Below are 22,799 nucleotides of genomic sequence, written 5' to 3'. Positions count from 1 at the left end.
CGTTACATCGTATTAACAAAAAGCTTTGAAAAAAAATCGCACAGTCTGCTTCACAGTGTATGTAAAACATACGATTGTGTCATTCAAAACGAGTAGGCCATTGCATGCTGGCGTCTGGGTCAAAATGTAGCAAATTCTAAACATTACCTACAAACCACACAACTGAGATGACGCATCAATTATCGCCCCCTACTGACAGGCTCTTGTCCACATGCAGGCTGATGCAGGGCCACCACCTTGTGCCACACAGGGGCAGCTGCTACTTGGGGATGCTCTTCGAGTGTTTGAGATGCGATATGATACAAAACTCCGAATTGCTGAGGCAATTAAGCAAGCACCGTATAAATGCAAATAATATGATAACATAGTGAATGCTTGGGAGCTTATTAACTCTCGCTCCGGGTTAGAGATCTACCCAACCCACAGGTCCACAAATACTGGCCGCTCTTACTCTGCAAGTTGACAAAGGTGAAGCTATTGGAGCTTCATTGTCTCAAGCTTACACATCGACTAACTGGTCTCCATTTGACTTCGTATTGTCGAAGAAGTCCAGCCACACCTCCACTTCCACAAATTGCTGGGAGTTGCCTCGCTCTGCCTCACAGTCAGAATTCTCCTCCTGCTTCACGTTGCCTCCATTGATGTGAAGGTCCCATTTTGGCGGTGAATCTTCATTTTCACATTTTACCGTCACTTTTTCGCTTTTCCCCATCACTTCACCACATTTCACCTTCACTTCTTCGTTCTTCACCTCGATACCTTTAAAAGTGTCCAAGCTGGAATTTTATTCTGGTTTTTGTTTCATGAGGGATGGGCTGATTACAGCACTTTGACTTTCACAAGATGATTTCAGACTCCGATTCCGCTCCTTGTGGATTTTCTGATGCCTGTGTGACTTCTCTGGTGTGTTGTAAGAGCAGATGACTGTGAAAATGCCTTCCCACACACACTGCACTTGAAGGGTTTCTCTCCTGTGTGTGTTCTCTGGTGTCTTTGAAGAACTGCTGACTGTGCAAATGCCTTCTCACACAGAGTGCACTTGAAGGGCTTCTCTCCTGTGTGTGTTTTCCAGTGTGTTTTAAGAGTAGATGAATCTGGAAATGCCTTCCCACACACAGTGCACTTGAAGGGTTTCTCTCCCGTGTGTGTTCTTTGGTGTGCTTGAAGATTGTGTGACTGTGCAAATGCCTTCACACACATACTGCACTTGAAGGGTTTCTCTCCCGTGTGTGTTCTCTGGTGGTTCTGAAGAACTGATGGCCATGCAAATGCCTTGTTACACACACTACACTTGAAGGGTTTCTCTCCTGTGCGAGTTATCTGGTGCTGTGTAAAATTTACAGTCCGATCCGTGCTGTATGCACGCTGGTCGCATTGTTGGCTTGTCGTACCGAGCTGCTGTGCTGACTGCCTTTGCTCCATCAGACCAGCATCAGCTGCAGACAGAAAAAAAGAATATCCACACCATCTACACGTCAGTATCGAGGCACAGAGGAATGCATATATACACAGTCACATATGACTTACACGTCTTTACTTATTCATATATTCATGAAAAAGTGAAAAAGCTTCAAAAATTAATCACACGGGCTGTTATGGCACACAATGAGAGGGCAAATGGTCACGAATATACCTGGAAGCCCTCGTATCTTCAAAATGAATGTTCACCCAAAACTCCGAGCACACAATTTCGGCTGTCTGGCTACAAAAGGAATATTTATAAAAAGCTAAATTCAGCTGACACAGCAAAGAGTGTTGATGAAGCAAACACAACACGGGGGGGGGGGGGGGGGGGTGGAACCTCAAGGCCAGCACCCAGCGGCAGGGTAAACAGTGGGGTGGGAGGGAAAAGCCCCTGGGCAGATAAGAGTTGACTTAAGTTGGAGGGAGCGAGGGGATTATCGATGAGTCAACGGCGAGGAACGCAGGCACAGAGACAATGAGAAGGGGGGGGGGGATGACGCGACCCCCCCCCAACGGCCAGAGCGCTCAAAACGTCCGCAAAGAGGATTCGATTGGATGCGCAAGGATGACGTCATGTGACCTGGGGGTTAAGGGGGGCTTTGGAGACATAAGGGGGCCGGAGGGGCGGAATGAATCAGAGTCCTTCTGGAGTGGCGGAGACCAGCCGTCCTCAGCGTCCCTGCGACGCATGCAGGGTGCAGCTGGAAACGGTCGGCCAGAAAAAGTCCCCGAGGCAAGCATCTTCCCCAGCCCCCATGGGGCAGCTGAAGAGGTGAGTGGGTACGGGGAGGGGGGCCAATTCCGTCAGCTCGAGCTTGGGGGATAGACGCACTCTGCGACGGCCAGGTGACAGGAGGTTAGGCGCTGTCCGAAGGGTGCTGGCTGGAGGGGGCCATAAACGGGGGTCCCTATTCGGAAATAAATCTGAGCACAGACTGACGTTGTGACGCGTGGTGCATGTGTGCGTGTGAAGAGCGGTGGGACAGCGGTCGGCGTACGACGGTGTGTGGGTGACTATAAATCAGTGTGGGTGTGACGCGCACGCATATTAAAATACCAACGGTTGCCCGCGCCGGCGCGTGTTTGTGCGTGCACCGCAGTGTTAACGGTGAGACACACGGGAGTGTCACTAGTGTCTGTGCGTGCACCAACGGTGAGACACACGGGAGTGTCACTAGTGTTTGTGCGTGCACCGCAGTGTTAACGGTGAGACACACGGGAGTGTCACTAGTGTCTGTGCGTGCACCACAGTGTTAACGGTGAGAAACACGCGAGTGTCACTAGTGTCTGTGTGTGCACCGCGGTGTTAACGGTGAGACACACACGAGTGGGTGGGTGGGGGGGGGGCATCAGCCCCCACCCATTAGACGTGGCGCCCACCCCCCGCTCGTGGTGAGAGGGAGATCAGCCCCTACGTAATGGGGAGTGGGGGGGGGCATCAGCCCCCACAAACGCTGGGGATGAACAGATCCGACTTCAGCTGCATGTGTGTGTTGTGTTAACTTCCTGTTTCCATTCGTATAAAGTTCCAGAGGAAAACAAAAATAAACTATTGTTTTGATATAACCTCCGTGTGCAATAGAGTTAATAGACTTTACTGCAAACACAAACTTGACACTGTCACACACTGCCATGAGTAAACAGGTGGTGGTGTGACCAGAACCATGCCTGGCCACCTTCATCTGCTCAGCATTAATTCTTCCTCACTCCACCAATGAATCGAGGATCAATCAACATAGCCGAGGTTATCCGTGTCTCTGTCTCTCTCTCCCCGTGGTGAAGGTGTTCCCCTCCACACATTCAGAGTCAACAGCGGCACGCGCTTAGCGTCTTTGACCGATAGATACATTGACGCACGTATTGTTGGTTCTTTCAGTAAAGTCACGTAGATAGAAAATAAACATAACAGATTAAATTTAATAAGATAAAGACCACTTGTGTTGCGATCGAAACGACGTGGTTTTTGCTTTATTTTTTTATTTTTCATTTAATTTATTATCTATTATTTTTATTTTATTTTCTATCTACGTGACTTTACCGAAAGAACCAAGAATATTAATTCCTGCAGTCACCAAAGTTTTAAGTCGAAACATTCACACACGTTGACAAAGCCTCACCTTGTGTTGTTGTGGGCAGGTCGCTTCTGATAACAAGAGCGGTATAGCAGCTCAAGCGGGCTTGGCCTGCTAACAAAAGAAAATAAAAACTGCGTGAATATTTACAATGAAACAAAGTTACAAAGTGGCGAGCCGGGTGAAGACAAATTAAACTTAAGCGAGATAATTAAAGAGAACGCAATCAGGCGAGGGCAGGAGGCAAGGCCCCGCGTGGCTAGGCCCCGCGTTGTAAAGTTCCAACCTGGACATCGATTCCCATGCTCGCTGCTACTCAACTGACATCCCTACGCGAGAGAGCGAGGCGCTACCTTGGTAAACAACAACAACCACCACAACAACCACAATCGCAATGAGAATTTTTCACCTCAGATTTCAGTGCCTGTTACCTCGTGACGTCACGCAGCAGCAGGTGACGTGACGTCACTTCCGGGGTACGAGGCACGCTCCTCCCACAATGAGCGGCTCCGTAAATAAATAAATTAGACCATGAATAAATTATGTTAATGTTGCGCCCAAATGTCGTGGGTGCTGAACCCGTCGCAATAAACTCGCGACGGCTTTAACGATACACATTATGTTAATGAGCCTCCAGTCACTGGGCGTAGCTTTGCCCAAATAAGGATTGGCACTGGAACGATATCGGCAGTGACCCAAGCGGAGGTGACATCATGTGCAAGAGCGCGGTGGACGGGGGAGGGGTGAATACGTTGGTGACATGATGTCACTAGCGAGGTACACCTCCCCCTGGCGTTTCACGCCGATGAGGTAATGCAGAATTTGGACGTCACAGAGTTGGAGTTTAAGTTGATTTAGATTCATTTTCCATTGCTCCCTCCCTTGGGTGTGTGAGCTCAGCAACAACGTGGACATTATTGTGTATACACTGTGTGTGTACACTGTGTGTGTTAGAGCTCAGCAACAACGTGGACATTATTGTGTATACACTGTGTGTGTGTGTACACTGTGTGTGTGTACACTGTGTATACACTGTGTCACTGTGTGTCGCTGTGTGTGTCACTGTGTGTCACTGGGTGCGTCACTGTGTCACTGTGTGTGTGTCACTATGTCACTGTGTGTGTACACTGTGTGTGTATACACTGTGTGTACCCTGTGTGTGTACACTGTGTATACTGTATGTACACCGTGTGTACACTGTGTGTGTACACTGTGTATACCCTGTGTGTGTACACTGTGTGTGTGTACACTGTGTGTGTGTACACTGTGTGTGTATACACTGTGTGTGTACAGTGTATGTGTACACTGTGTGTATACACTGTGTGTATAAACTCTGTGCCACTGCGTGTGTGTACACTGTGTGTATATATACACTGTGTGTGTACCCTGTGTGTGTACACTGTGTGTATACACTGTATGTACACTGTGTGTACACTGTGTGTGTACACTGTGTATACCCTGTGTGTGTACACTGTGTATACACTGTGTGTGTGTGTGTACACTGTGTATGTGTGTACACTATGTGTATACACTGTGTGTACACTGTGTGTGTACACTGTGTGTGTGTACACTATGTGTATACACTGTGTGTGTACACTGTGTGTATAAACTGTGTGTCCACTGTGTGTGTACGCTGTGTATACACTGTGTGTGTACACTGTGTGTGTACACTGTGTGTGTGTACACTGTGTGTGTACATTGTGTGTACACTGTGTGTCGCTGTGTGTGTCGCTGTGTGTGTCACTGTGTGTGTCACTGTGTCACTGTGTGTGTCACTGTGTGTGTGTCACTGTGCCTGGCACAAGCGTCGTGGTGACGTCACCACCACTTAGTTGCGAATGGCGATTGTTGTTGTGTCACTGTCACTGTGCGTCTGTCACTGTGTGTGTGTGTCAGTGTGTGTACACTGTGTGTGTACACTGTGTGTATGTGTACACTATGTGTGTACACTGTGTGTGTACACTGTGTGTGTGTACACTATGTGTATACACTGTGTGTACACTGTGTGTGTACAGTGTGTGTAAACTATGTGTATACACTGTGTGTGTGTACACTGTGTGTGTACACTGTGTGTACAGTTTGTGTATACTGTGTGTATACTGTGTGTGCACAGTGTGTGTGTACACTGTGTATACACTGTGTGTATACAGTGTGTGTGTACACTGTTTGTGTGTACACTGTGTACACTGTTTGTGTATGTACTCTGTGTGTGTACACTGTGTCTACACTGTGTGTGTACACTGTGTATACACTGTGTGTATACACTGTGTGTGTGTACACTGTGTATAAACTGCGTGTGTACACTGTGTGTGTACACTGTTTGTGTCCGCATTGAACCGAACCCCCGGCAAGGCCATCTACTTAATGACGAGAGAAAATTCACACGAAATGTCCTTTTCAATGAAGTCTTCCAGATGTAAATTGATACAAGCTTTTAATGTTTAAATGTTGTGACTTTCCTGGCCTGAATGCCGTCAATGTGTTGGACCCTTATTGGTGCACAGCGTCTCAACAACAACAGTGGGGTTTGCTTCAACCGATGGTTACGAACATCCAGACGAGAATTAGCAAGGTGCATTTCTAGTCCCAATTAGACAAAATCTACGTCAACACGTAAGGCAAAACTACAATTCGTGTTGTAGAGAATGTACCTCCTCCTATACGTGTAACTTTCAAGTGGTATGCCTTGTAACTGATTAATGATCCGAGCGTGCTCCCTATTTCAAAGACGATGAGTTGCTCCAGAGGCAGATGCTTCGTGAAACACAAAAGTACCCTTTGACCTGTATAAATTGATACAAGCTTTTAATGTTTAAATGTTGTGACTTTCCTGGCCTGAATGCCGTCAATGTGTTGGACCCTTATTGGTGCACAGCGTCTCAACAACAGCAGTGGGGTTTGCTTCAACCGATGGTTACGAACATCCAGACGAGAATTAGCAAGGTGCATTTCTAGTCCCAATTAGACAAAATCTACGTCAACACGTAAGACAAAACTACAATTCGTGTTGTAGAGAATGTACCTCCTCCTATACGTGTAACTTTCAAGTGGTATGCCTTGTAACTGATTAATGATCCGAGCGTGCTCCCTATTTCAAAGACGATGAGTTGCTCCAGAGGCAGATGCTTCGTGAAACACAAAAGTACCCTTTGACCTGTATCACAAGAACAACGGGTCTCACCTGAGTTCTCTGTACAGGTTACTTCCAAACACACACACACACTTTGACGTAACATCACTTATTCATTGTTTGACCCTCAGGCAAAATGATACATGCACGCGCACAATCAGACAAGTATTCATTCTAAATCATTGACGGGCATATTAACAACATTGAATTACTGCAGCGAAATTGACTGCATCACGTTACATCGTATTAACAAGAAGCTATTTTACAAATACGCACCGTCTGCTTAACAGTGTATGTACAACGTACTATTGTTGCGTCATTCAAAACGAGTAGGCCATTGCATGCTGGCGTCATCAGGTGGGACAAGCACAGCAGCAATAAGAAACTACTGGAGTAGGCGCCTACTACTTCAGCAGTTTCTCTTGCTGTGGTTGTCCCACCTGATGACGATTGCTTGTGTTGTGATCTAAACGCCGTGGTCTGTTATGTTTCTACCCACGTGGTGACTTTACCGAAATAACTCAAAAATGTGGATTCCTGCAGTCACGAAAGCTTCGAATCAAGATTGCCTACAAACTACACAACTGAGATGACGCATCAATCATCGCCTCCTACTGACAGGCTCTTGTCCACATGCAGGCTGGTGCAGGGCCACCACCTTGTGCCACACAGGGGCAGCTGCTACTTGGGGATGCTCTTCGAGCGTTTCAGACGAGACACGAAACTCCGAGTTGCTGAGGCGGTTAAGCGAGCAAAGCGTAAAAGCAATTATCATGAGAACATCGTGAATGCTTGGGAGCTGCTTGGCTCTCGCTCCTGGTCAGAGATTGACCCAACCCACAGGTCCACAAAGACTGGCCGCTCTTACTCTGCAGGTTGAACCTAGGAAATGAGTGTTCAACTTCACATTCTTGTCATTAAAGGCCTGTGACAAAGGTGCATCTATTGTAGCGACATCGTCTCTGGCTTACACATCTACCGGGTCTCCACTTGACTTTGGATTGTCTCGGAGGAAGTCCACCCACACCTCCACTTCCACAAACTGCTGGGAGTTGCCTCGCTCTGCCTCACAGTCAGAATTCTCCTCATGCTTCACGTTGCCTCCATCGATGTGAAGGTCCCATTTTGGAGTTGAATCTTCATCTTCACATTTCACCTTCACTTCTTCCCTCTTCACCATCACTTCTTCATATTTCACCTTCACTTCTTCGCTCTTCACCATCACTTCTTCACATATCACCTTCACTTCTTCGCTCTTCACCATCACTTCTTCCCTCTTCACCATCACCTCTTCATATTTCACCTCGATACCTTTAAAAGTGTCCAAGCTGGGATTTTCTTCCGGTTCGTGTTTCATGAGGGATGGGCTTATTGCGGCACTTTGACTTTCACAAGCTGATTTCAGACTCCACTCCTTGTGGACCTTCTGATGCTTTTGTGTTTTCTGGTGTACTTGAAGATGTTGTTGCTGTGCAAACGCTATCCCGCACGGAGTGCACCTGAAGGGTTTCTCTCCCGTGTGTTCTCTGGTGTATTTGAAGATATGATGAATCTGCAAACGCCTTCCCACACACACTGCACTTGAAGGGTTTCTCTCCCGTGTGTGTTCTCTGGTGTATTACAAGAGCAGATGAATATGCAAACGCCTTCCCACACACAGTGCACTTGAAGGGTTTCTCTCCCGTGTGTGTTCTCTGGTGTATTACAAGAGCAGATGAATGTGCAAACGCCTTCCCACACACACTGCACTTGAAGGGTTTCTCTCCCGTGTGTGTTCTCTGGTGTTCTACAAGAAGAGATGAACGTGCAAACGCCTTCACGCACACACTGCACTTGAAGGGTTTCTCTCCCGTGTGTGTTCTCTGGTGTATTACAAAAGCAGATGAATATGCAAACGCCTTCCCACACACAGTGCACTTGAAGGGTTTCTCTCCCGTGTGTGTTCTCTGGTGTATTACAAGAGCAGATGAATGTGCAAACGCCTTCCCACACACACTGCACTTGAAGGGTTTCTCTCCCGTGTGTGTTCTCTGGTGTTCTACAAGAAGAGATGAACGTGCAAACGCCTTCACGCACACACTGCACTTGAAGGGTTTCTCTCCCGTGTGAGTTCTCTGGTGTTCTACAAGAGCAGATGAACGTGCAAATGCCTTCCCACACACACTGCACTTGAAGGGTTTCTCTCCCGTGTGAGTTCTCTGGTGTTCTACAAGAGCAGATGCACGTGCAAATGCCTTCCCACACACACTGCACTTGAAGGGTTTCTCTCCTGTGTGAGTTCTCTCGTGCTGTGTGAAATCTCCAGTACGATCCGTGCTGTATGCACACCGGTCGCATTGGAGCCTTGTCCTACCGAGCTGTGCTGAGCGCATTTGCTCCATCAGACCAATTCTGCGGAGGAAGCGTCAGAGGAAGCGTCAGCTGCAGACAGAAAAAAATAATATCCACACCATCTACACGTCAGTATCGAGGCACAGAGGAATGCATATATAGTCACATGTGACTTACACGTCTATATTCATATATTCATGATGTAGTAAAAACGTTTCCCAAATTCATCACAGGGCTGTTATGGCACACAATGAGAGGGCAAATGGTTATAAATATGCCTGGAAGCCCTCGTATCTTCAAAATGAATGTTAACCCAAAACTCCAAGCACACAATTTCGGCGGTCTGGCTACAAAAGGAATATTTATGAGAGCTAAATTCAGCTGACATAGCAAAGGGTGTTGAAAACAATACTATTTGTGTTAGGCAGAAATTCATAAATTAATGTTCAATCGCAACTTAGAGGTGTGAATCCAGGCTCAGATGTCCTTGAATGCTGGGATGAACAGTTCCAACTTCAGCTGCATGTGTGTGCTGTGTTCACCTCCTGTTTCCATTCTTATAAAGAGTTCCAGAGGAAAACAAAAATAAACTATTGTTATGATATAACCTCCGTGTTCAACAGAGTTAATAGACGTTACTGCAAACACAAACTGTACACTGTCACTGGGTAAACAGGCGGTGGCGTTTCTAGAATCACGCCTGGCCACCTTCATCTGCATGGCATGAATGCTTCCTCACTCCACCAAGTAATTAATTGAGGATCAACGAACATATCCGAGGCTAACTGGAGTTTGCGTGTCTCTCTCCGTGGTGAGATGTTAACTACCTCACCTGGTATACAGGAAGTCGTGGGTTCGATCCCGACCCTGACGCCTGCTGTATATTTGGAGTTTGCGTCACTCCGTATAGCATCTTTGACCGATAGACATTGACACACGTATTCTTGTTGATTTCGGTAAAGTTACGTAGATAGAAAATAACAATAATTGATAATACAATTACATTAAATAAAGACCACTTGTGTTGCGATCAAAACGACGTGAGTTGTTTTGCTTTATTTGGAATTATTCATTTATTTTATTGTTATTTTCATTTAATTTTCTATCTACGTGACTTTACCGAAAGAACCAAGAATATTAATTCCTGCAGTCACCAAAGTTTTAAGTCAAAACATTCACACACGTTGACAAAGCCCCACCTTGTGTTGTTGTGGGCAGGTCGCTTCTGATAACAAGAGCGGTATAGCACCTCAAGCGGGCTTGGCCTGGTAACAAAAGAAAATAAAAACTGCGTGAATATTTGCAATAAAACAAAGTTACAAAGTGGCGAGCCGGGTGAAGACAAATTAAACTTAAGCGAGATAATTAAAGTGAACGCAATCAGGCGAGGGCAGGAGGCAAGGCCCCGCGTGGCTAGGCCCCGCGTTGTAAAGTTCCAACCTGGACATCGATTCCCATGCTCGCTGCTACTCAACTGACATCCCTACGAGAGAGAGAGGCTCTACCTTGGTAAACAACAACAACAACCACCACCACCATGAGAATTTCTCACCTCGGATTTCAGTGCAAGCGCGGATCGGCAGCCTCCTGTTACCTCGCGACGTTACGCGGGTAAGCAGGTAACATGACGTCACTTTCGGGGTAAGACACACGCCCCTCCCACAACGAGCGGCTCTGTAACTGAATAAATTATGTTAATGAGGCCGGCCCATATGTCGAGGGATGTGGGCGTGGGCGCTGATCCCGTCGCAATAAACTCGCGACGGCTTTAACGGATACATTCTGTTAATGAGCCACCAGTCACTGGGCGTAGCTTTGCCCAAATAAGGATTGCCACTGGAACGATATCGGCAGTGACCCCAGCGGAGGAGACGTCATGCTCAAGAGAGCGGAGGATGGGGGAGGGGTGAATACCTTGGTGACATGACGTCACTACCGAGGTACACCTCACCCTGGCGTTTCACGCCGATGAGGTAATGCCGAGTGGGACGTCACAGAGCGGGGATGGAGTTTAAGTTGATTTAGATTCATTTTCCATTGCTCCCTCCTTTGGGTGTGTGAGCTCAGCAACAACGTGGACATTATTGTGTATACACTGTGTGTGTGTGTGTACATTGTGTGTGTATGTACACTATGTGTATACACTGTGTGTGTCACTGTGTGTGTGTCACTGTGCCTGGCACAAGCGTCGTGGTGACGTCATCGCCACTTAGTGGCGAATGGCGGTTCTTGTTGTGTCACTGTGTGTGTACACTGTGTGTGTGTACACTGTGTGTACACTGTGTGTGTGTGTACACTGTGTGTGTCACTGTGTGTGTGTGTACACTGTGTATACACTGTGTGTGTGTCACTGTGTGTGTGTACACTGTGTATACACTGTGTGTGTCACTCTGTGTCACTGTGTCACTGTGTGTACACTGTGTGTGTACACTATGTGTGTCACTGTGTCACTGTGTGTGTCACTGTGTGTGTGTGCACACTGTGTGTGTATACACTGTGTGTGTGTGTACACACACACACAGTGTATACAGTGTGTGTGTACGTACACTGTGTACACTGTGTGTACACTGTGTGTGTACAGTCTGTGTACACTGTGTGTACATTGTGTGTACACTGTGTATAAACTGTGTGTGTGTACACTGTGTGTGTACACTGTGTGTATACACACACTGTGTATGGCGGTTCTTGTTGTGTCACTGTGTGTCACTGTGTGTGTACACTGTGTGTGTGTACACTATATGTGTACACTGTGTGTGTGTATACTGTGTGTGTGTCACTGTGTGTGTGTGTACACTGTGTATACACTGTGTGTATATACACTGTGTGTGTACACTGTGTATACACACACTGTGTGTGTACACTGTGTGTATATACACAGTGTGTATACACTGTGTGTGTGTACACTGTGTGTAATAGACTGTGTGTGTACACTGTCTGTGTACACTGTGTGTGTACATTGTGTGTACACTGTGTGTGTACACTGTGTGTGTGTACACTGTGTGTGTACACTGTGTGTGTACACTGTGTGTGTGTACACTGTGTGTGTACACTGTGTCCGCATTGAACCGAACCCCATCTACTTAATGACGAGAGAAAATTCACACAAAATGTCCTTTTCAATGAAGTCTTCCAGATGTAAATTGATACAAGCTTTTAATGAAGAAGTAAAATCATCCAATTCAAAACACAACACAATTCAAAGATGCTTCATTTTAAAACTTCAAAACGGAGCATGGGGTACTTGCGTGAATGCGTCCTTCGTGTGCCATAAATGTTGTGACTTTCCTGGCCTGAAGGCCGTCAATGTGTTGGACCCTTATTGGTGCACAGCGTCTCAATAACAGCAGTGGGGTTTGCTTCAACCAATGGTTACGAACATCCAGACGTCAATCAGCAAGGAGCATTTCTAGTCCTAGTTAGACAAAATCTACGTCAACACGTAAGACAAAACTACAATTCGTGTTGTAGAGAATGTACCTCCTCCTATACGTGTAACTTTCCAGTGGTATGCCTTGTAACTGATGAATGATCCGAGCGTGCTCCCTATTTCAAAGACAATGAGTTGCTCCAGAGGGAGACGCTTCGTGGAACACAAAAACACCGTTTGACCTGTATCACAAGAACAATGAGTCTCAGCCGAGTTCTCTGTACAGGTTACTTCATAACACACACACTTTGTCCTAACATCAATTATTCAATGTTTGACCCTCACAGACAAAATGTTACATGCACGCGCACAATCAGACAAGTATTCATTCTAAATCATTGACGGGCATGTTAGCAACATTGAATTACTGCAGCGAAATTGACTGCATCACGTTACATCGTATTAACAAGAAGTTATTTTACAAATACGCACCGTCTGCTTAACCGTGCATGTACAACGTACTATTGTTGCGTCATTCAAAACGAGTAGGCCGTTGCATGCTGCCGTCTGGGTCAAAATGTATCAAATTCTAAACATTAAGCTACAAATAATAAATCAAGGCGTTTCGATGGCAACACAAGCAATCGTTATCAGGTGGGACAAGCACAGCAGCAATAAGAGAAAACTGCTGGAGTAGGCGCCTACTACTTCAGCAGTTTATCTTGCTGTGGTTGTCCCACCTGATGACGATTGCTTGTGTTGCGATCTAAACGCCGTGGTCTGTTATGTTTCTACCCACGTGGTGACTTTACCGAAAGAACTCAAGAGTGTGGATTCCTGCAGTCACGAAAGCTTCGAATCAAGATTGCGTACAAACTACACAACTGAGATGACGCATCAATCATCACCCCCTACTGACAGGCTCTTGTCCACATGCAGGCCGGTGCAGGGCCACCACCTTGTGCCACACAGGGGCAGCTGCTACTTGGGGATGCTCTTCGCGTGTTTCAGACAAGGTACGACACAAAACTCCGAGTTGCTGAGGCGATAAAGCAAGCACTGTGTAAATGCAATTATAATAACATAGTGAATGCTTGGGAGCTTATTGTCTCTCGTTCCTGGTTAAAGATCTACCCAACCCACAGGTCCACAAAGACTGGCCGCCCTTACTCTGCAGGTTGAACCTAGCTAGGAACTGAGTGTCCAACTTCACGTTCTTGTCATTAAAGGCCTGTGACAAAGGTGCATCTATTGGAGCGACATCATCTCAAGCTTACACATCTACCGGGTCTCCACTTGACTTTGTATTGTCTCGGAGGAAGTCCACCCACACCTCCACTTCCACAAACTGCTGGGAGTTGCCTCGCTTTGCCTCACAGTCAGAATTCTCCTCCTGCTTCACGTTGCCTCCATCAATGTGAAGGTCCCATTTTGGAGTTGAATCTTCATCTTCACATTTCACCTTCACCTCTTCGCTCTTCACCATCACCTCTTCATATTTCATCTCGATACCTTTAAAAGTGTCCAAGCTGGGATTTTCTTCCGGTTCGTGTTTCATGAGGGATGGGCTCATTGCGGAACTTTGACTTTCACAAGCTGATTTCAGACTCCACTCCTTGTGGATCTTCTGATGCTTCTGTGTTCTCTGGTGTACTTGAAGATTTGATGAATCTGAAAATGTCTTCCCACACACACTGCACTTGAAGGGTTTCTCTCCCGTGTGTGTTCTCTGGTGTGTTTTAAGAGCAGATGACTGTGAAAATGCCTTCCCACACACACTGCACCTGAAGGGTTTCTCTCCCGTGTGTGTTCTCTGGTGTATTACGAGATTATATGACCGTGTAAACGCCATCCCGCACATCGTGCACCTGAAGGGTTTCTCTCCCGTGTGTGTTCCCTGGTGCTTTTTAAGAGTAGATGCATCTGAAAATGCCTTCCCACACACACTGCACTTGAAGGGTTTCTCTCCCGTGTGTGTTCTCTGGTGTGTTACAAGATTACATGACTGTGTAAACGCCATTCCGCACATCGTGCACCTGAAGGGTTTCTCTCCCGTGTGTGTTCTCTGGTGTGTTACAAGATTACATGACTGTGTAAACGCCATTCCGCACATCGTGCACCTGAAGGGTTTCTCTCCCGTGTGTGTTCTCTGGTGTTTTACAAGATCAGATGACTGTGCAAATGCCTTCACGCACACACTGCACCTGAAAGGTTTCTCTCCTGTGTGTGTTCTCTGGTGTTTTTAAGAGTAGATGAATCTGAAAATGCCTTCCCACACACACTGCACTTGAAAGGTTTCTCTCCCGTGTGTGTTCTCTGGTGTGTTACAAGATTACATGACTGTGTAAACGCCATCCCGCACATCGTGCACCTGAAAGGTTTCTCTCCCGTGTGTGTTCTCTGGTGGTTCTGAAAAACTGATGGCCATGCAAATGCCTTGTTACACACAGTACATTTGAAGGGTTTCTCTCCTGTGTGACTTCTCTGGTGCCGTGTCAGATTTCCAGTCCGGTCCGTGCTGTATGCACGCTGGTCGCATTGTTGACTTGTCGTACCGAGCTGTGCTGACTGCCTTTGCTCCATCAGACCAAATCTGCAGAGGAAGCGTCAGCTGCAGACAGAAAAAAAGAATATCCACACCATCTACACGTCAGGCACAGAGGAATGCACACGTGACTTACACGTCTATACTTATTAATATATTCATGACGTAGTGAAAAAGTTTCCCAAATTAATCAGATTTGATGAATCTGCAAACGCCTTCCCGCACAGAGTGCACCTGAAGGGTTTCTCTCCACGGGCTGTTATGGCACACAATGAGAGGGAAAATGTCATAAATATGCCTGGAAGCCCTCGTATCTTCAATATGAATGATAACTCAAAACTCTAAGCACACAATTTCGGCTGTCTGACTACAAAATGAATATTTATGAAAGCTAAATTCAGCTGGCATAGCAAAGGGTATTGAAAACAATACTATTTGTGGTATGCAGAAATGCAGAAATTAACGTTCAATCGCAACTTAGAGGTGTGAATCCAGGCTCAGATGTCCTTGAATGCTGGGATGAACAGTTCCGACTTCAGCTGCATGTGTGTGCTGTGTTCACATCCTGTTTCCATTCTTACAAAGAGTTCCAGAGGAAAACAAAAATAAACTATTGTTTTGATATAACCTCTGTGTTCAACAGAGTTAATAGATTTCGATTTAAAGCTTTCGTGACTGCAATGATTCATCTTCTTTGGTTCTTTCGGTAAAGTCACGTAGAATGAGAATAAAATAATAAATTGATAAAATAAAATAACACAATAATATTCTCACGACGTTTCGGCCACAACACAAGCGGCCTTCATCAGGTGAAGGGAGCGAGACTGTCTGGTAGGACAGCGCTGGAGTGAGAGAGCCACGTTCAGATCACGGCTTTTAAGCTGTGTGAGAGGAACAAAGAGCCTTGACGAAGGAATTAGCATAAAATTTAGCATTGAGATGGCTGAATGATTAGCTTGTGACTGGTCACAGAAATAGCTATGTTAAAAGTTAAAGCATACACATCCGCAGAGGCACCCATTGTTAAAAGTAATTAGCATAGAATTTAGCATTGAAATAGCTAAATTAAGGCATTCTCTTGTAACTGCTACAGAAATAGTTACGTTGAAGTCAGAGCATACACATTCACCGAGGCACTTAGTACAAATCAAAACAGGAGAATTTAGCATTGAAATAACTAGGCGAATTTAGCATTGAAATAACTGGGTGATTTGCTAGTGACTGGTCACAGAAATGACTACACATCTGAGCTATTCACAGTACTATATAGTGAACCAATAAAAACTAAAATATAAATTACCTTCATGTTATCAATAAACTCTATATTCTCCAATCAGCTAAGCTACCAACCATAAGTCGTTATATATCACAATGCTATATGGCGAAAAAATGGGTGGATTCTTACCCTCAAATTTCCGTACCACGGATAGCTACGGGCCCCGTTCAGACGGACGAGTTCGTCCATGGTCGGAACAGAGGAGGGGGAGAGAGACAGCTGCGAAGCCCTAGTATACTCCATGTTGTAAACCATACCATTAACCGTGGTGTGAGAGGTATTAAGAGGCAATGCTGGCGAAAGAGCTGCGGTCTGAAGGTCATCGTAAAATTACAATTAATTAAGAACAGAAATGATTTAACACATCTTTCCAGTGGTTACTAAGCCTGAATCCATCTTCTCGGTTGAAATTGTCTCTGTGCTTGTATATGTGAATGGCCTCATGAACGAATCTCTCATGGTAGCCAGTAGGTTTGCAAAGAACCTCCGTCTTGGAGAAGTCAATGTCATGTGAGCCCACTGAATTGTAACAGTGATCTGCCACGGCAGAGGAGTTCGTCTTACCGTGTTTCAAGTCTGCTTTATGTTCGCGGATGCGGTCCGAGATATGTCTTTTGGTTTCTCCAATGTAGCTACTACCACAGAGGCACTTTAGTTTGTAAACGCCCGGGTACTGTATGTCTGGAAGAGCATCTTTTACAGATGGAACTAAATCACGGATTTTGTGTACTGTGTTGAATCGGACCTGGATCTTGTGTTTATTCAGGATTTTGGAGATCTTTTTAGTGACCCCTGCAATGTAGGGTAAGGTGATGGTTTTGAGTGGCTCCACAAGAGGATCCTTCTTCATGACTGGAGTGATGGCTTTGCGGATTGTGTAGTCGGAGTAGCCATTAGCCCTGAGAGCCTGGTGTACGTGCTAGAGTTCACTGGTAATGTGTTCCTGGTCGGAAATGCATTGGGCTCTATGGTATAGAGTCTTGATGAGGCAGTTCTTCTGGGATGGATGGTGGTGGGAATCCGGTTTCAAGTAAGCATCTGTATGGGTAGCTTTCCTGTAGACAGAGTGGCTCATTGAACCATCATGTCTCCTTTTAATTAAGACATCCAGAAAGGGTAGTTTGCCATCTTTTTCGACCTCCATGGTAAATCTGATGGCTGGGTGTATGGAATTGATGTGGTCGCGGAATTGGTCTAGAGCAGGCTGGCCATGTGGCCAGATGACAAAGGTGTCATCAACGTACCTCTTCCATAAGGTCGGGCGTAGAGTGGCAGTCTGGATGGCGTCAGTTTCAAATTTTTCCATGAATACGTTGGCTACAACCGGAGATAGGGGGGAGCCCATTGGGGTGCCCTCAGTTTGTTTGTAGAAAGTTCCATTCCAGGTGAAGTATGTGTTGGTTAAGCAATGTCTCACCAGGGGGGGTACATCAGTATGCAGTCCTTGATGAACCAGGTCTTCAATGATAGCGATGGTGTCAGGTACCGGGACTTTGGTGAACAAGGACACCACATCAAAACTGACAAGCAGGTCGTTTGGGGACAGGGAAATGTCTTTGATTGTCGATACCAGGTGAGTAGAATTTAGTACCGCAGAGGTGGTTTTTCCAGTGAAAGGTCGCAGTATATCAGCCAGAAAACGTGCCAGTTTGTAGGTGGGGGAGCTGATAGTAGAGACGATGGGACGAAGGGGTGTATCTTCTTTGTGTATCTTTGGAAGGCCATATAATCTTGGTGGTCTGGCAGCAGAGGGTTTCAACAAGAACTGTTTGTTCTGCGGATGTGTATGCTTTAACTTTTAACATAGCTATTTCTGTGACCAGTCACAAGCTAATCATTCAGCCATTTCAATGCTAAATTTTATGCTAATTCCTTCGTCAAGGCTCTTTGTTCCTCTCACACAGCTTAAAAGCCGTGATCTGAACGTGGCTCTCTCACTCCAGCGCTGTCCTACCAGACAGTCTCGCTCCCTTCACCTGATGAAGGCCGCTTGTGTTGTGGCCGAAACGTCGTGAGAATATTATTGTTATTTTATTTTATCAATTTAATATTTTATTCTCATTCTACGTGACTTTACCGAAAGAACCAAAGAAGAAGAGTTAATAGACTTTACTGCAAACACAAACTTGACACTGTCACACACTGCCATGAGTAAACAGGTGGTGGTGTAACCAGCTCCATGCCTGGCCACCTTCATCTGCTCAGCATTAATTCTTCCTCACTCCACCAAGTAATGAATCGAGGATCAATCAACATAGCCGAGGCTATCCGTGTATCTGTCTCTCTCTCCCCGTGGTGAAGGTGTTCCCCTCCACACATTCAGAGTAAACAGCGGCACGCGCTTAGCGTCTTTGACCGATAGATACATTGACACACGTATTGTTGGTTCTTTCAGTAAAGTAACGTAGATAGAAAATAAAAATAACAGATTAAATTCAATAAGATAAAGACCACTTGTGTTGCGATCGAAACGTCGTCGGTTTTTTGCTTTATTTTAAAAAAAAAAATATTTTTCATTTATTTTTATTATCTGTTATTTTCATTTAATTTTCTATCTACGTAACTTTACCGAAAGAACCAAGAATGTTAATTCCTGCAGTCACCAAAGTTTTAAGTCAAAACATTCACACACGTTGACAAAGCCTCACCTTGTGTTGTTGTGGGCAGGTCGCTTCTGATAACAAGAGCGGTATAGCAGCTCAAGCGGGCTTGGCCTGCTAACAAAAGAACGAAAATAAAAACTGCGTGAATATTGACAATAAAACAAAGTTACAAAGTGGCGAGCCGGGTGAAGACAAATTAAACTTAAGCGAGATTATTAAAGTGAACGCAATCAGGCCAGGGCAGGAGGCAAGGCCCCGCGTGGCTAGGCCCCGCGTTGTAAAGTTCCAACCTGGACATCGATTCCCATGCTCGCTGCTACTCAACTGACATCCCTACGAGAGAGAGAGGCTCTACCTTGGTAAACAACAACAACCACCACCACCATGAGAATTTCTCACCTCAGATTTCAGTGCAAGCGCGGATCGGCAGCCTCCTGTTACCTCGCGACGTCACGCGGGTAAGCAGGTAACAGACGTCACTTCCGGGGTAAGAGACACGCCCCTCCCATGAGTAGCTCTGTAACTGAATAATTTATGTTAATATAAACTGCTTATATGTCGAGGGATGGGGCGTGGCTGCTGAACCCGACGGCTTCAACGAGCACAATATGTTAATGAACCGCCAATCACTGGGCGTAGCTTTGCCCAAATAAAGATTGCCACTGGATTGATATCGACAGTGACCCATGCGGAGGTGACGTCACGCTCAAGAGCGCGGTGGACGGGGTTGGGGGAGTGTGAATACCTTGGTGACATGACGTCACTAGCGAGGTACACCTCCCGCTGGCACTTCATGCCTATGAAGTCATGCTGAGTGGTGACGTCACAGAGCGGGGATGGAGTTTAAGTTGATTTAGCTTCATTTTCCATTGCCCCCTCTCTTGGGTGCATGAACTCAGCAACAACGTGTGTACACGTACACACGTTGTTGTGTGTACACGTACACACACAGTGTGTACGTGTACACACTGTGTGTGTGTGGGTAGTCATCTGAGTCAGTAGACCCATGGCATCTTCTCATCAATTAATTTTTTTAATGAATTATTTTTATTTGTTTGTATTACTTATTCACACACAGTACACACACACACACGTTACACACACAGTACACACACACAGTACACACACAGTACACACACACACAGTACACACACACACAGTACACACACGCACGGTACACACACACACACCCGCACATTACATACACACACACAGTACACACACACACACGGTACACACAGACAGTACACACACACACAGTACACACACACGGTGCACACACACACGCACAGTACACATACACGATGCACACACACGCACGACACACACGCACAGTATACACACACTCACAGTACACACGCACAGTACACACACACACACGGTACACACACACGCACAGTACACACACACAGTACACACACACAGTACACAAACACGCACAGTACACACACACAGTACACACACACGCACGGTACACACGCACAGTACACACACACACATGCACACACACGCACAGTACACACACGCACAGTACACGCACAGTACACACACACAGTACACACACACACAGTACACACACACGGCACGCCCACACTCCTTCAGTCACGTGACTAAGGTTGACGCGTCGCCCCGTCTCCCGAGGTGACCTCTTGGCTCTCTCGTCTCTCCTCGACATGTAGATTCATTTCTTACTCTTACCTAGAAACGTCATTGTCAGTCTGTCTGTGTCTCTGTGGACGCAACTTGCGAGGAATTGTACTCACACACTGTGGGGTTTACGTTTCAAATAAAGTGCCCAGATACCACGCGATAAGCTCCGTGGTGAGCCAGTGCTATTCCTATTTACAATCCGTCAACATGAAAGTAGTTAAATTAACAATTTATTACCAATCTCCATATATATCAAAGGCAAAGTTGTGAATGTGTGTGTCTGTTCAAAATGTTTAGCGTACTTCCCGACACGCACCAAGCTTGAAATTTGCCATATGGGTAATTTCCAGACTGTACACCGTGCAAACATTATAAAAATAGACTTTTGTATATTTTTTGGGGGGGCGCGCAATAATGTATAAGCATGAAAACACCACGATACATAGGACTTACTTTGATTAGAATCTTGGAATTGATTGTGTACATGTTGAAATTGTTAAATGAGCATTTTGAGCACACTGCTGTTTTAATAAATGTTCATGATTCTGAGAATATAAGTGTAATTCTGAGCATCATAATGACCATAATGGAATTGTCATCATTAATGGGGGTACAATGATTTTTATAATAGGAATGCGGTTTTGAGCATGACTATTGATATTTCGGACTCATTTATGACAATAGATTGATGACTTTGTTTTGCTCATCAATCAGGATACTGTTAATGATGCACATGCCCATAAATTGTTGAAATGACTAGAAATGCAAGTTGTGTATACTCTCCAACCCCATTCCTCTACCTACCCATTCCCTTGACGGGCTCCGTGCCCACTTAAACCCATGACGATGGCGGTGACGATTCCACCTCTCGCCGTAACAATCAAAGCACCTCCAACTTCTGAATGCAAAGGTGCTGGTTGGTGCAACGCCAAAACACATCGTCAACGCCGCTCCCAAGCCCGCCCTACGTCAGTTTACATCGTTAGAATCAACAAAATAAAAAGTTCCACAGAGGAAACTAAAATGACATTACGCAATCCCCAAAGTCGCACGGGGTAGGCTACACGACTCGGAGAACAACGTCAGACTTCAAGACTTGCATCGCCATCATCATCGTTCTTCCTCTCCACAAGTCATCGCACGTCAATATTCAACAAGCTGCACACACGTGCAAGTCACCTCTCGACCCGCCACCTGCACAGTTAACGCGATCAGACCCGGGGGTCAAATTAAAATTGTGTCGTCTTTGGTGACGTATTACAATCGGTGTAATTTTAATGATGCACGTACAGCAACTGCTGTACGTACATGAAATTATATCATTGACAACGGGGTCTGCTTTTGCGGTATCTGCGTGCGGTCTTTTAATTATATAGATACGTAGTCAGTTCATTAGTATGGGGTTCCTCTATAAGGAATTGTAATTGTAAAATGTATTACTTAATAATACGCTTCCAGGCCGCACTTAGCTTGTAGCAGTCAGAGCAGTTAACAAGTTGTCGAGAGGCAACTTGTTAAAATTTTAATTTAACGTAGGTATAAAATAAAATAAATTTGATTTATTAAAACATTTAATTTAATTTAACGTAGGTATAAAATAAATGTAATTTAAATAAAATAAATGTAATTTATTAAAAAATTTAATTTAAATAAAATAATCTAATTTATAAAAATTTTATTTAACGTAGGTATAATATAAAATGTATTTAAATAATGTCATTTATTTTAAAAATTAAATTAAACGTAGGTATTAAATAAATGTAATTTAAATAAAATAAATTTAATTTATTAAAAATTTCAACTTAATTTAACGTAGCTATGAAATAAAATAAAGAAATTTTGATTTATTACAAATATCAATTAAATTTAACGTAGGTATAAAATACATTTAAATTAAGAACTCATTCATTTATTTAAAAAATACGTAGATATAAAACAAGTTTAAATCAACTTAATTAAAATTTTAAATCAAATTTAACGTAGGTATAAAATAAAATGTAATTAAATTAAATAATAAATATATATAAAAAATTCTACCTCCGTGACTTTACCGAAAGCAAAGAGTGTGGACCCACGTGACATCAAGGCTGTCCTAGTCTAGGCAAGGCCTCAGGGTGTACCGGGCCTTTCACAACAACAGCCGCAGCAGCAACAACGGTTCTCTTGAGAAAATGCTTTTTAAAAAAAGTCAACTTAGCTTACCTTGACACTCGCGAACTTTAATGATTAAAATAATTAAAACAAAACTAAACACTCACACGCACATGGGCGCGCGCTGCTCAGCGTGTAGGGCATTAAAAATGGTAGCGTCCTCCCGCGATCTGATTGGTCGCCGCGTGCAAAAGTGGGGAGGGGAGGGCC

The 22,799-nt window shown here is 45.0% G+C and overlaps 1 protein-coding gene across 1 annotated transcript in view; it reads right to left on the bottom strand.

The window, feature by feature from the left end:
* Positions 1 to 2,134: 2,134 nt before the first annotated feature.
* The window catches only part of LOC142917351 (uncharacterized), a 28,726-nt gene continuing 8,061 nt past the window's right edge, over positions 2,135 to 22,799 (bottom strand). Inside the window, exon 3 of the mRNA XM_076061986.1 lies at positions 2,135 to 2,143. Coding sequence (XP_075918101.1) covers positions 2,135 to 2,143 — 9 coding nt within the window. The remainder of the gene's footprint in view (positions 2,144 to 22,799) is intronic.

Source organism: Petromyzon marinus, unplaced genomic scaffold, assembly GCF_048934315.1.
Source record: "Petromyzon marinus isolate PM22_M1 ecotype Great Lakes invasive population unplaced genomic scaffold, UKy_Petmar_22M1.pri1.0 PM_G_Scaffold_47, whole genome shotgun sequence".
In the NCBI taxonomy this organism is placed as follows: domain Eukaryota; kingdom Metazoa; phylum Chordata; class Hyperoartia; order Petromyzontiformes; family Petromyzontidae; genus Petromyzon; species Petromyzon marinus.
Note: the sequence above shows the minus strand (reverse complement) of the source record. Positions and strands in the feature narration are given on the sequence as shown.